Below are 15066 nucleotides of genomic sequence, written 5' to 3'. Positions count from 1 at the left end.
GAGCCTACTGTTGGGTAGGGACCGGCTCTATATGTTCCCCTACCCCCAGCACCTGTATATATGTTTGTACGTATTTATTACCCTATTTATTTCTTTTACTTGTACATATTTATTTTGTTAATATGTTTTGTTGTCTGTCCTCCCCTTCTAGACTGTGAGCCTACTGTTGGGTAGGGACCGGCTCTATACGTTGCCAACTTGGACTTCCCAAGCGCTTAGTACAGTGCTGTGCACACAGTAAGCGCTCAATAAATACGATTGAATGAATGAATAACACTACTTTAATTCACCTCTCATTGTGGGATGTCCTATTCTGGTGACGTTTTTTTTTTTTTTAGTCTCTGGGATATTTGAAATAATTTAGCCACTTACCCAAACGTAGCAGCTTTGATGTCACAAATGAGTAACAGAAGGCCCACATCAGTGACACTTCCCTGGCCACAATTTTGGGTTCCTTTGGAACCCCCATCTCAGTGTGGGGCACTTCCAAGTTGTGAGGGAAATGACAGCCGGTGACCCAGAAGGTTAGTGCCCTCCATGGCGATGAAACTGTGACGCATTTGCTGTCTCTCCCTTTGCTTCTGCAGTTATCATGTGATGTGAAACTGGATCCTCGCCCAGAATACCACCGGTGTATACTGACTTGGCATCACCAAGAGCCACTGCCTTGGGCACAGAGTACAGGTTAGTCACTCACAGGTTCCAGCACGTTTTCAAAATATTTACTCACGAGGAACTATTTACGGACACTCACGTGATCAGTCACGTTCTTCTATGCAGTAGTTTTATATATATAAATGTCATTCATTCATTGTCGTATTTATTGAGCGCTTCCTGTGTGCAGAGCGCTGGACTAAGCTCTTGGAAAGGACAAGTTGGCAACGTATAGAGACGGTCCCTATCCAACAGAGGCTCACAGTCTAGAAGGGGGAGACAGAGAACAAAACATATTAAAGGAATAAAATAAATAGAATAAATATGTACAAGTAAAATATAGAGTAATAAATACGTACAAACATATATACGGGTGCTGTAGGGAAGGAGGTAAGGCGGGGTTCATAAACATTTTTACCTTCACCCACTTGACAACTTAAAATAGACTTTATGGGTCTAATTTCTCAGGTTTCTGAGAATTCCCCTTTGGAAAATAAAGACAAGCTCTATTCCAGAGCATCCTAGCGCAGTGTCCCTTAGCATCACAAGAGAGAAAGCATGAAAAAGATAAATGTAGAAGCAGGAGCATGGCTCAGTGGAAAGAGCACAGGCTTTGGAGTCAGAGGTCACGGGTTCAAATCCTGGCTCCACCAATTGTCAGCTGTGTGACTTTGGGCAAGTCACTTCACTTCTCTGGGCCTCAGTTACCTCATCTGTAAACTGGGGATTAAGACTGTGAGCCCCCTGAGGGACAACCTGATCACCTTGTAACCTCCCCCGTGCTTAGAACAGTGCTTTGTATCGAGTAAGTGCTTAATAAATGCCATCATCATCATTATTGTTTCAAGCGCTTAGTACAGTGCTCTGCACATAGTAAGCGCTCAATAAATACGATTGATGATGATTATTGTTATGTAGGCATGAATGCAGCTCTGAAAAGTCAACAAGCTGTGATTTCAGAGATGATGTTTTGCCCGTTTCCTTCCGAAAGCATTAATCTATGAATGTTGTCTTTCTTGGAACTACCGTCCTGATTGTGAACTCAGAATCTCGAAGCAAGCCTCTTTTTCTTCCTTATTGAACAGCCAGCATGAAACCAGTGTCGCGTTCAGCCTAGAGCGGTACAGTTTGTGTGAATACCGGGTACACGGTTTGTGTGAATACCGGCATATCTGAACTCATGTATTCGCTGGGTAAGATCTTCACGGAAGAGGGAAAATTTCATGGAGAATAGCAGAAGGGCCTTAGGGTAGACTTGTGTGGAGAAAGAGGCGGGCCTTTAGAAAGGGGATTGAGAAGCTGCCAAGACCCGTCTCTCCCTTTAAGCTGCAAGCTCGTTGTGGGCAGGGAATGTGTCTGCTTAGTCTGTTATATTGTACTCTCTCAAGCACTTAGTACAGTGCACTGCACATAGTAAATGCTCAGTAAATACCATTGATGATTGACTGATTGATCATGAGGTTTAATAGGAAAGGAGTGTGCTATCTAGGTTCCCCACCTTTCATTCAATCGTATTTATTGAGTGCTTGCTTTGTGCAGAGCACTGCACTAAGTGCCTGGAAAGTACAATTCGGCAATTCTTCACTTTGAAACACCAGCCCTGCCCCACCCCCACTCAATCAATTGACGGTATTTATTGAGCACTTACCATATGCAGAGCACTGTATGCAACAGGCTTGGTAGACGTGATCCCTTTCCCCAGTCAAACGATCGTATTTATTGAGCGCTTATGTGCAGACTAAGCGCGTGGGAGAATACACGCTAACAGAGTTGATAGATCCGTTCCCTGCCCACAATGAACGCACAGTCTGCACCCCCGGCCGCCTCCGTGAAGATTTCCAAGGAACCCCGACGGCGCCTCACCGTCTTCGACCTGGGCTCTCTGCTGACGCGTCTCTCTGTGTTGCAGGGAATCAGATGAGCAGTCGTTTGATGAGTATGCGCAGTGCCAATGGACTGTTGATGCTACCTCCAAAGACAGAACAGTACGTGGAACTTCACAAGGGCGAGGTGGTGGACGTCATGGTCATCGGAAGGCTATGATGGTCGCCGGCAGGAGCAGAGCTTTGATGCATGTCCACATATCATTGACTGTATCCCGTAATATGCAACGGCACAGCTAGTTTTTCTGATTTGGATAAACGTTGATCAGTATAGTCAACAACCTGGAACTATATTTCAAATGACTTTAAATAAATACCTTTTAAAAAACAGGTTATCTTAACAAAGAACTCTATTCTGGTTATAGCAAAGAAACTTTTTTCCTTTCTTGCAATCGCTTTGTGTGTTCAATGCTAGGTCTGATAGCGGTAGCTTTTAGTAGACAGCAGTAGGTGCCTGCAGAACTTGTGTTTTTTCTCATCTTTAAAATACAACTACTTATGCTCTTAAAACAAGGCTGTCTGCTTATTTATACTAGCTTAGTCAACACTTGGATTTCCCTTCTTAGTATGCTTCATAACCGCTTCACGGAGAGCTTTGCTTGTTCTTTATCTTGTATCTCGTGTGTATGTGCACAGAGCCAACAACTGGGGATGTGGGCTCTGCCCGGCAGAGAACCGGCCCTTCCAGAGGTCTTGGGGTGACCCAGGAGGGCCCGCGATCCAGCAGTCGCCCGGCTCGGTGCTCTCGGCGGCAACTGGACACCTTTTATTTCAACAAATAGACAAAAAAAAAAAAAAAAAATTGCTTCCTTAAGTGCTGACAGCCTTTTTAACCAATACATTTAAAAATGTACAGAATTCAAAATAAAAAAAAAAAATCAAAGACTGATCTTGTACAGATATTAGTGTTACCAGCATTCATGTGGAAATTAAAATGAGCAAAGAATTAAAATCCTAATGTTGAACAACTCTGTACCATAACATTTTCTGTAATGATATTGAAACTTAATAAATAAAAGATTCCTTGATCATTAGTTAAAATTTTTCCGTCGCCGCCTCCCTGTTTGAAAAAGGGAAGGAGGTCTCTCTCGCTCCAGCTGAGTACAGCGCTCTGCACATAGTAAGCGCTCAATAAATACGATTGATGATGAACATGCGAGGCAAAACCGAGAGAGGTTTAAGTTTGTAGAACCGGTTCATTCCACCCCACGTCTCTCTCCTCTGGGTAACACGAACGTGCAGACTGTCTGACATCCACAAGTTTCCATAGTTTTGGAGGTTATTTCATTCGCCAGGAAGCTCTAACCCCAACCTGAAGAGAAACCATCACTGGTCTGCTGTTTGGTGGTCCAGAATCGAAGAACAATAAGCAATCGGACGATAAGTGGTATTTGTAGAGCGCTTCCCCTCTTAGGGTCGCACCTGGAGAGTTTTCTGTACTCTACCAGTCTTGGCTACAGGAGGGAGAGTGAAGCAGAGGCCTACCCATTCCATTCCTGGCTTGGGCGGTGGCTAGCGAGTGGAAGGCAATCTGCTATAAATTAAAACTCACCTGTGTCAGGCAGCAGTGGCACGGGAGAGAGTCGAGGGTGGAGACTCAGGTTTACTGCACTTAAGGAGGCAACAGTAAACCACTTCTGGATTTGGAAACTCTCTGGATCCACTACTGGAACGATTGCAGGTGGAGAGCGGAGCATTTGGGGCGAGATGCATCCATGACATCGCTATGGGTTGGAGATGACCTGGTAGCATAAGACAATAGAACACTTACTAGGCATATAGTGCTGTTAAGCAATCAATATATGGTATTTATAGAGCACTTACTAGGTGTAGAGCACTAGTGCTTGGGAGCGTAAGCAAACTTGTTTTCACTGTCTATAACCAACTTGAGCACCACAAAAACAGCCTATGACTGGCGATCAATCCCTCAATCAATCAATCCCTCAAGCAATCAGTGGTGGTTATTGAGAGCTTACTGTGAGCAGAGCACTGTATTAACTGCTTGGAAGAGTACAATACAATAAAGTTGGCAGACACGATTCCAGCCTTCCAGGAGCTTACAATCTAGCGGCCAGGGTGAGACACCGATGTTGGAAGGGAATGAACGGTTACCAGTCATGGTGAGTCCAAATGATATTGCTGTATCTATTTTCAATCAATCAATCGTGTTTATTGAGCACTTACTGTGTGCAGAGCACTGTACTAAGCACTTGGGAAGTACAAGTTGGCAACACATAGAGACGGTCCCTACTCAACATCATCATCATCATCAATTGTATTTATTGAGCGCTTACTGTGTGCAAAGCACTGTACTAAGTGCTTGGGAGGTACAAGTTGGCAACATATAGAGACAGTCCCTACCCAACAGTGGGCTCACAGTCTAAAAGGGGGAGACAGAGAACAAAAACCAAACATACTAACAAAATAAAATAGAATAGATATGTACAAGTAAAATAAATAGAGAAATATGTACAAACATATATACAGGTGCTGTGGGGAAGGGAAGGAGGTAAGATGGGGGGGATGGAGAGGGGGACGAGGGGGAGAGGAAGGAAGGGGCTCAGTCTGGAAAGGCCTCCTGGAGGAGGTGAGCTCTCAGTAGGGCCTTGAAGGGAGGAAGAGAGCTAGCTTGGTGGATGGGCAGAGGGAGGGCATTCCAGGCCCGGGAGATGACGTGGGCCGGGGGTCGATTTATTTTTACAGAAAGGGTAAGAATGGTTAAAACTGAAAGGAGGTGAAATGTTGCTAGGGGAAGGGGAAGAGAGTGAGAGAATGATGGAGAGAGAGTGGGTGTGGGTTTGGGGGAAAAAATGTGTATCTGGGTGAGTCCCATCTGCCTATTTTTTTCTCCGGGGTCTCTTTCCTCCTCCGATGCTGCTGAATTTTCCCAGTGAGATTTCCCCCCAGGATTGGCCTGCTCCATCTTCCCCCCTGAGTTATTTTCCCAGATAGAGAGAGAACAACCCAGGCTTCCTGCAGCTCCCCAAGCCCCCAGCCACCTCCCCTGGACCCTTCCACTACCCTAGAACCCACCATCTACTTTCTGTACTAAGTGCTTGGGAGAATCCAAATTAACACTATAACAGAGTTGGTAAACATTCCCCTCCCACAGTGAGCTTAAAGGGTGTGTTTTCTGTTCCTCCTGCTAAAGCACTCTTCACTCTTTGGGAACTTGTCGGTTTTTATGTAGTTTCAACTAGCTTAGGGAAGCAGCATGGCACAGTGGCTAGAGCACGGGCCCTGGAGTCATGGGTTCTAATCCTGGCTCCGCCACCTGTCAGCTGTGTGACCCTGGGCAAGTCACTTCACTTCTTTGCCCCTCAGTGACCTCATCTGTAAAATGGGGATTGAGACTGTGAGCCCTACGTGGGACAGGGACTGGGTCCAACCCGATTTGCTTGTATCCACCCCAGCGCTTAGTACAGTGTCTGGCACATAGTAAGCGCTTAATAAATGCCATCATTATTATAATTATAATATATCATATGTTATATGTTAACATAATATATAACATTATAATTTTAATATGTTATATATATTACATACATAGTATGTTATTATTCTGTTAATATATAACATACTGTGTATGTAATATACATAACATTAAAATTATAATGTTATAATATATAACATTATAATTTTAATATGTTATGTATATTACATACAAGGTAATCAGGTTGTCCCACATGGGGCTCACAGTCTTAATCCCCATTTCACAGATGAGGTCACTGAGGCCCAGAGAAGTTAAGTGACTTGCCCAGAGTCACACAGCTGACAAGTGGCGGAGCCGGGATTAATAATGATAGCATTTATTAAGCGCTTACTCTGTGCAAAGCACTGTTCTAAGCGCTGGGGAGGTTACAAGGTGATCAGGTTGTCCCACGGGGGACTCACAGTCTTCATCCCCATTTTACAGATGAGGTAACTGAGGCACAGAGAAGTGAAGTGACTTGCCCAAGGTCAGACAGCTAAGTGGCGGAGCCGGGATTTGAACCCATGCCCTCTGACTCCAAAGGCCGTGCTCTTTTCCACTGAGCCATGCTGCTTCTCGGGTCCTTGATGTCAGGAACCATGTACCCAAATGTCTAGTGTAATGCTCTCCCTATAGAGGTCTACTACAGTGCTCTGCTGTCAGTAGCTGCTCAGTAAATGTTCATGATGATGAAGAAGCACTTAAAATGGACAAAGGATAACAGGCAACTCAATTTAGACGATTTCTGCCTCCGCCTATGAGCTTTGAGTGTCATTCTCAATGAGGTGGTAAGCAGCGTGGCTCATTGGAAAGAACACGGGCTTGAGAAGCAGTGTGGCTCAGTGGAAAGAGCCCGGGCTTTGGAGTCAGAGGTCATGGGTTCAAATCCCAGCTCTGCCGCTTGTCAGCTGGGTGACTTCGGGCAAGTCACTTCACTTCTCTGGGCCTCAGTTCCCTCATCTGTAAAATGAAGATTTAGACTGTGAGCCCCCCGTGGGATGACCTGATCACCTTGTAACCTCCCCAGCGCTTAGAACAGTGCTTGGCACATAGTAAGTGCTTAATAAATGCCATTATTATTATTATTATTATATATGTTTGTATGCATTTGTTACTCTATTTTATTTGTACATATTTATTCTATTTTGTTAATATGTTTTGTTTTGTTCTCTGTCTCCCCCTTCTAGACTGTGAGCCCACTGTTGGGTAGGGACCGTCTCTAGATGTTGCCAACTTGTAGTTCCCAAGCGCTTGGTACAGTGCTCTGCACCCAGTAAGCGCTCAATAAATACGATGGAATGAATGAATGAATAGTAAGTGCTTAATAAATGCCATCATCATTATTATTATTATTATTATTATCATCTAAGGGGAAAACAGGCAGATGCAAATAATATTCAGTGAGAAGCAGTGGAAAGAGCCTAGGAGTCAGAGGACCTGGGTTCTAATTCTAGCTCCACCACTCATCCGCTGTTCGGCATTTTCAAGTCACTTCTAGCCTGTGAGCCCACTGTTGGGTAGGGACCGTCTCCATATGTTGCCAACTTGTACTTCCCAAGCTCTTAGTACAGTGCTCTGCACACAGTAAGCGCTCAATAAATACAACTGATTGATTGATTCTCCTTACCTCAGTTACTTCATCTGTAAAGTGGGAATTAAGACTGTGAGTCCATGTGGGACAAAGGACCGTGTCCAACCTGATTATGTGGTAGCTCTCCTAGTACTTAGTACAGTACCTGGCACATGGTAAGCATTTAACAAATACTATTTAAAAAATTGTAATAAGAAGGAAAGCATAGGTATATAGAAATGGGAATAATAGGGGCACGTTTCACAGTACAGCCATATTGTGTTCCTTGAATACAAGGATAATAATAATAATGGCATTTATTAAGCGCTTACTATGTGCAAAGCACTGTTCTAAGTGCTGGGGAGGTTACAGGGTGATCAAGTTGTCCCACGGGGGGCTCACAGTCTTCATCCCCATTTTACAGATGAGGGAACTGAGGCACAGAGAGTTAAGTGACATGCCCAGAGTCACCCAGCTGACAATTGGCGGAGTCGGGATTTGAACCCTTGACCTCTGACTCCAAAGCCCGGGCTCTTTCCACTGAGCCACGCTGCTTCCCCACAAAGGACGTGTTTTAAAAACCGGTTCATAGGATACATTTTTCCCGTAGACTTACTTGCAATTTGTAGCGTCCCGGCTCTGCCACTTGTCTGCTGTGTGACCTTGGGTAAGCCCCTTCAGTTCTCTGTGCCTCAGTGACCTCATCTGTAAAATGGGGATTAAGACTGTGAGCCCCTCGTGGGACAGGGACTCTGTCCAACCTGATTACCTTGAATCTACCCCAGTGCTTAGAACAGTACCTGGCACATAATAAGCGCTTAACAAATACCCCCCAAAAATGTTCCACTCCAGAACCAGGCGCTACATAATGACCAGACTCTATGGGAAAATAAAAATTGTACTATAAATCCTTCCCCGCTGTGTCCGTAACCTCATGGTCAAGTACCGTAGTTTTGGAAGGCCTCCTGGAGGAGGTGTTTTTTTTAGAAGACATCGAAAGTGAAAAGGGACATCGTTTACAAGTTGGAGGGAGGAGAAAGCTCCGTGTTGAGGGAATGGACAACATGCTCGATGGGTCAGAAACAGGAGACTAAAGAGTGAAGGACAGTAAGGAGGTTAAATTGGGAGGAGAAGAGAGCAGACAGGTAAGAAGAAGATATTTGGTGGAGTTTGGGATCCACCAGTCAAGAGTTTGGGGAGAGAAGCATTAGGAATGACATTTTAGGAAAGTTATCCAGCAGTTGTATGGAGATGTGACCGTCAACCTAACCTAGCCTGTATCTGGAAACAGAAAAAGTCACCCTCTCCTGCTTCACGCTTCCAAAAGGAAAAGCTCATTAATATAAGATGGCATTCCCTTATCTTCGGCGCTTAGAACAGTGCTTTGCATATAGTAAGCGCTTAAGTACCAAAATTATTATTATTATTCAGGCCATACTCCATGCTGCCGTGGGGATCATCTTACTGAAACAACACTCAGCACAATCTCCCATCTCCTCCAAAACCTCCAGTGGTTGCTGGTCTCCCTCCACATAATAATAATTGTGGTATTTGTTAAGTGCTTACTATGTACCAGGAACTTTACTAAGCGCTGTAGTGGATCCAAGTAGATCGGGTTGGACACAGACACTGTCCCACCCGAGGCTCACGGTCTCAATCCCCATTTGACAGATGAGGTCACTGAGGCCCAGAGAAGTGAAGTGACTTGTCCATGGTCACACAGCAGAGGAGTGGCAGAACTGGGATCAGGTCCTCTGACTCTCAGGCATTTGGTATTTCCACTAGGCCTTACTGCTTCTCCACTATGACCTTTGACTCTCATTTTGTGCTTGGCAGGGCACAAATCCTACTTCATAATTAAGCCATAGTGATCTTTTGCATGTATTTATTACTCTATTTTACTTGTACTTATTCTATTTATTTTATTTTGTTAATATGTTTTGTTTTGTTCTCTGTCTCCCCCTTCTAGACTGTGAGCCCACTGTTGGGTAGGGACCGTCTCTATGTGTTGCCGACTTGTACTTCTCAAGCGCTTAGTGCAGTGCTCTGCACACAGTAAGCGCTCAATAAATACGATTGAATGAATGAATGAATGAGTGGCAGAGCCGGGATTTGAACCTATGACCTTCTGAGTTCCAGGCCCACACTCTATCCACTTGGCCACGCTGCTTCTCCAGGAAAAAAAGGCAGCTACCATTTGGAATCCTTTTGGCCTCTCAGATATTGTCCGATCCCTTCCAAAAGCTGCTTCAGGAGCTAGCATCCTCTTGTTAGCATCCTGGAACGTGCCAGGTTTCGCTCCAGAAATAAGGGTGGCCCCACCCTGATTTGGGTGAGCTATATGATGCTCGATGAGGGCCCTGCTTTCTGAAGCCTTGATCACCTCATCCTAATCTCCAGTCCTGACCCCTCACCTGCCCTTCAATCCCTATTTCCTCTGGAATTTTGAGATACCATATGGATGACAGACCCGCATCATAAGCTCGCGTGGCCAAAACCAAACTCACCTTTCCCGCCAAACCCGCTTCTCTCCCTAACTTTCTCTTCCAGGATGACAACATCCCATTCTCTTATTTATCCACTCCCTTCTCCCACCAAAACACAGCTCACAGCTTGGCTCCTCTCAGGAAAAACTACTTTCTTACTGTGCCTTGTTCTCATCTCTTCCACATCCCATCATTTGCTAATTCCCTTTCTCCTGCCTGAAATTCTCTCCCCATTCCGGTCCCCCTTTCAGACCACAGCTATCCCAACTTCAAAGGCTTTCTGAAATTACATCTCCTCCAGGAAACTTTCCCCAGTTTTCCCCTCCTTAGGCCTCAACTAGCCCCTCCACAACTATGCGCTCATTCCCACCTGAAGCACCTCTGAATATACTGATTTACATGCCCTAGTTTTTCGGCACTTACTCATCTACATACCTATTTTTATTTTATCCTTTTGGTTAATAAATTTGGGGGATTTTCCCTGTTAGTCGATAAACTCTTTGAGGGAACAGATCTTCTAGACTGTGAGACTGGGTAGGGACCGTCTCTATATGTTGCCAACTTGTGCTTCCCAAGCGCTTAGTACAGTGCTCTGCACACAGTAAGCGCTCGATAAATACGATTGAATGAATGAATGAACAGATTGTTTCTTCTAAATCAGCTAAACTTCCCAAAGCACTGAGTACACTGCTCTAAACACAGAAGGAACACAATAAATACTGCTGATTGATTCCTTTTGCCCTCCAAGTTCTTGATCTTGAGCTCATCTCTGAGGCTTCTTTCTCCTCCTACATTCAGTTTAAATCCTGCTGGTTTTTCCTCAGTCCCCCTATAATTATAATAATAACAATGGCATTTATTAAGTGCTTGCTATGTGCAAAGCACTGTTCTATAGTCTTCCAACAATGGGAAGCAGCATAGCCTAGTGGATAGAGCTCAGGCCGGAGGATCAGAAGGTCCTGGGTTCTAATCCCAGCTCTGCCACTTGCCGGCTGGGTGACCTTGGGCAAGGCTTTTAACTTCTCTGGGCCTCAGTTACCTCATCTGTAAAATGGGGATAAAGACTGTGAGCTTCTAGTGGGACAGCGACCTGATTAGCTTATATCTTCCAGACCGTGAGCCCGTTGTTGGGTAGGGATCCATCTCTATATGTTGCCAATTTGTACTTCCCAAGCGCTTAGTACCGTGATCTGCACACAGTAAGTGCTCGATAAATACGATTGATTGAATGAATGAATGAATGAATATCTACTCCAGCGCTTAGAACAGTGCCTGGCATATAGTAAGTGCTTAACAGATGCCATAAGCGCTTAGAACAGTGCTTTGCACATAGTAAGCGCTTAATAAATACCATTATAAAGAAAAAAAATCATCACCTTGATAGGCCTCATCTCTCCCGACAGAATTCTTGTAACGGTTTTCAAGCTTTTCTCTCTTTCATCGTCTCCATAGAGCATCTTTCTAAAATACCCCAGTAGGAACAACGCCTAAAAGCATTATGTCTCCTCCTCGGAAAACCTGAGAGGTTTTTTTGTTTTGTTTTTTTATGATATTTGTTAAGCGCTTACTATATGCCCACTACTGTTTTAAGTGGTATTCAGGTTGGACACAGTCCCTGTCCCACATGGGGCTCACGGTCTCAATCCGCATTTTACAGATGAGGTAACTGAGGCACATAATCAATCCATCAATCGTATGTATTGAGTGCTTACTGTGTGCAGAGCTCTGTACTAAGCGCTTGGGAAGTACAAGTTGGCAACATCTAGAGACGGTTCCTACCCAACAGTGGGCTCACAGTCTAGAAGGGGGAGACAGAGAACAAAACGAAACATATTAACAAAATAAAATAAATAGAATAGATATAATTACGGTATTTGTTAAGCATGGTATTTGTTAATTATGGTATTTGTAGAGAAGCAGGGTGGCTCAGTGGAAAGAGCATGGGCTTGGGAGTCAGAGGTCATGGGTTCGAATCCCGGCTCAGCCACTTGTCAGCTATGTGACCTTGGGCAAGCCGCTTAACTTCTCTGTGCCTCAGTGACCTCATCTGCAAAATGGGGATTAAGACTGTGAGCCCCACGTGGGACAACCTGATCACCTTGTATCCCCAGCACTTAGAACAGTGCTATACACATAGTAAGCGCTTAACAAATACCGTCATTATTATTATTATCTACCCCAGCACTTAGTACAGTGCCTGGCACATAGTAATCACTTAACATATACAACAATCATTATTATTATTATTATTAACAATATAACGGACATCTCCTGCCCACAAAGAGCTTACGGTCTAGAGAGGGAAGCAAAATAACTTGACCCAGCAGCTACAAGTCTCCTTTTTCCACGACGACACTAGCTGTTCATACAGAGCTGGAGTAAATACATTAAGCAACCACTGAGTGTAACGTAAATGATAAATAACCATGGAATTTGTTAAGCACTTACTGTGTGCCAAGCACTGGGTAGAATACAAGATCATCAGGTCAGGCCAGTTCCTCTCCTAAGCAGGGTCCACAGCCTAAAAAGGAGGGGGAACAGGTATTGAAACCCCATTTTACAGATGAGGAAACAGGCACAGGGAAATTAAAGTGACTTGTCCTGGGTCCTACATCAGGCAAGTGGCAGAGTCAGTTTTTCCGGCTCGCGGGCCCGTACTTTTTCTGCTAAGCCATGTGTACTAAGCAATTGGGAAAGTACGGTAAAAGTGCAGGAAACCTATACTGCTCATAAGGAGTATATTTGGGGAATACCGAAATCGAGCAGAAGACAAGACAGGAATTGGGGTGAAAAAGTGACTGTACCGCTGAAAATTGCGATGGTGTAGTGGGGAAGGGAGAGAGTCTCTCTAGGATAGGAAATAAGCAAATGGGTGTGAGAGCAGAAGGAAAGGAGTCATCAGAGAATGAGCCGTTCGAGATGACAGGGAGGGATGAAGTGTGAGTGCAGATGTTTCCATTCAATGGTATTTATTGAGCGCTTACTGTGTGCAGAGCACTGTACTAAGCTATGTTTTGATAAGGTGTGAGGCGATGAAGTCAGAGGTGTAGGTGGAGAGGGTAAATTTCCAAAGCAGGCAGGTGATCTCCTTTGGAGAGACTGGCAGGGAGGAAGCTTTCCATTCCATTCATTCCATTCAATCATATTTATTGAGTGCTTACGGTGTGCAGAGCGCTGGACTAAACGCTTGGGAAGTACAAGTCGGCAACATATAGAGACGGTCCCTACCCAACAGTGGGCTCACAGTCTAGAAGGGGGAGACAGACAACAAAACAAAACATAGTAACAAAATAAATAGAATAAATATGTACAAATAAAATAGAGTAATAAATACATACAACATGACATGCGGCGGAGCCGGGATTCAAACCCATGGCCTCTGACTCCAAAGCCCGGGCTCTTTCCACTGAGCCACGGTAGGGACTGTCAGCCACGGTAGGGCTTCACTTCTCTGGGCCTCAGTTGCCTCATCTGTAAAATGGGGATGAAGACTGTGAGCCTCACTTTGGGACAACCTGATCACCTTGTAACCTTCCCAGTGCTTAGAACAGTGCTGTGCACATAGTAAGCGCTTAATAAATGCCATGATTATTATTATTATTATTATTATTGTGTCCAACTTGATTGTTACCTCTACCCCAGTGTTTAGAAAAGTGCTTGACACAAAGTGCTTAACAAACACAAAAATAGTAGTAGTAGTAATAATAATGATGATGACAATAACAATTATAGAAACAATCAGGTGTGAACACCCTAAAACTTCCCTCTTACCTTCCCGAATCTCACTCATCCACACTCCATATGTGATCATCCAATCAATTAATCATATTTATTGAACACTTACTGTGTGCAGAGCACTGTACTAAGTGCTTGGAAGCGTACAAAATAACAGAGTTGGTAGATGCACTCTCTGCCCACAACGAGCGTACAACCCAAAGAGGGAGATGGACATTTATTCATTCTTTCAGTCGTATTTATTAAGAGCTTACTGTGTGCAGAGTATAGGAAAGTGCTGTGGGGTGAAGAGGGGAGGAATAAAGGGTGCAACTGCAAATCCAAATGCAAGGATGATGCAGAAGGGAGTGGGAGAGGAGGAAATGAAGGCTTTGTTGGGGCGTAGTCACATCCGCCAAGCTAGCTCTCTTCCTCCCTTCAAGGCTCACTGTACTAAGCGCTTGGGAAGTCCAAGTTGGCAACATATAGAGACGGTCCCTACCCAACAGTGGGCTCACAGTCTAGAAGGGGGAGACAGAGAACAAAACAAAACATATTAACAGAATAAAATCAATAGAATAAATATGTACAAGTAAAATAGAGTAATAAATACATACAAACATATATACAGGTGCTGTATGGAAGGGAAGGAGGTATTTATCTTAACAAGAGCCGTTGCCGAAAGCAAACGTTTCGACTGGAAATAAATTTATTAAGCAGATGTGAGAAGAATGGAGAAAATATCCCCCAGTGGGATGGTTTTTCCTCCTGGTACACTAACTGTCGATGTCAGAAGAAAACAAAGACTCGATGCACCTCCTCCAGGAGGCCTTCCCAGACTGAGCCCCCTCCTTCCTCTCCCCCTCCTCCCCCCTCCATCCCCCCGCCTTACCTCCTTCCCCTCCCCACAGCACCTGTATATATGGATATAGATTTGTATGTATTTATTATTCTCTTCCTTTACTGACTCCCAAATGTTTGACTTTAAACTTCCTCCTTAAGCCCCCCATTGCCCTCGCGTTCCCCCATTTCTTACCCCTTACTTTGTTGCAGGAGAAGCAGTGTGGCCAAGTGGAAAAATTGCAGGCCTGGCTCTAATCCTGGCTCTGCCACCTGCTTGCTGTATGACCCTAGGCAAGTCATTTAACTCCTCTGTGCCTCCGTTTCCTCAGTTGAAAAATGGAGATTAAATGCCTGTTCTCCTTCCCACTTAGAATGTGAGCCCCAAGTGAGACGCGGATTGAGAAGCAGCATGGCTCAGTGGAAAGAGCGCGGGCTTTGGAGTCA

General features: G+C 44.5%; 1 protein-coding gene and 1 non-coding gene across 6 annotated transcripts in view; both read left to right on the top strand.

Moving 5' to 3' along the window:
- GPHN (gephyrin) overlaps positions 1–3551 on the top strand; it is a 720134-nt gene extending 716583 nt beyond the window's left edge. For 3 of the 5 annotated variants that reach the window (XM_038765626.1, XM_038765624.1, XM_038765625.1), the window contains 2 exons: positions 588–684; positions 2564–2697. In XM_038765626.1, coding sequence (XP_038621554.1) covers positions 588–684; positions 2564–2697 — 231 coding nt within the window. Of the gene's footprint in view, positions 1–587; positions 685–2563 lie in introns of all 5 variants that reach the window. The other 2 variants (XM_038765627.1, XM_038765623.1) reach the window with 2 other exon arrangements.
- A 390-nt stretch (positions 3552–3941) lies between these two features.
- On the top strand, positions 3942–4079 carry LOC119944984. Its single transcript, XR_005456120.1, has one exon. It is a non-coding gene; the product is annotated as a small nucleolar RNA SNORA7 (small nucleolar RNA).
- The last annotated feature ends 10987 nt before the right edge of the window (positions 4080–15066 follow it).

The sequence above is a fragment of the Tachyglossus aculeatus genome, chromosome 23 (assembly GCF_015852505.1).
Source record: "Tachyglossus aculeatus isolate mTacAcu1 chromosome 23, mTacAcu1.pri, whole genome shotgun sequence".
Lineage (NCBI taxonomy): Eukaryota > Metazoa > Chordata > Mammalia > Monotremata > Tachyglossidae > Tachyglossus > Tachyglossus aculeatus.
The sequence above is the reverse complement of the archived record's forward strand: the minus strand, read 5'-3'. Positions and strand labels throughout refer to the sequence as shown.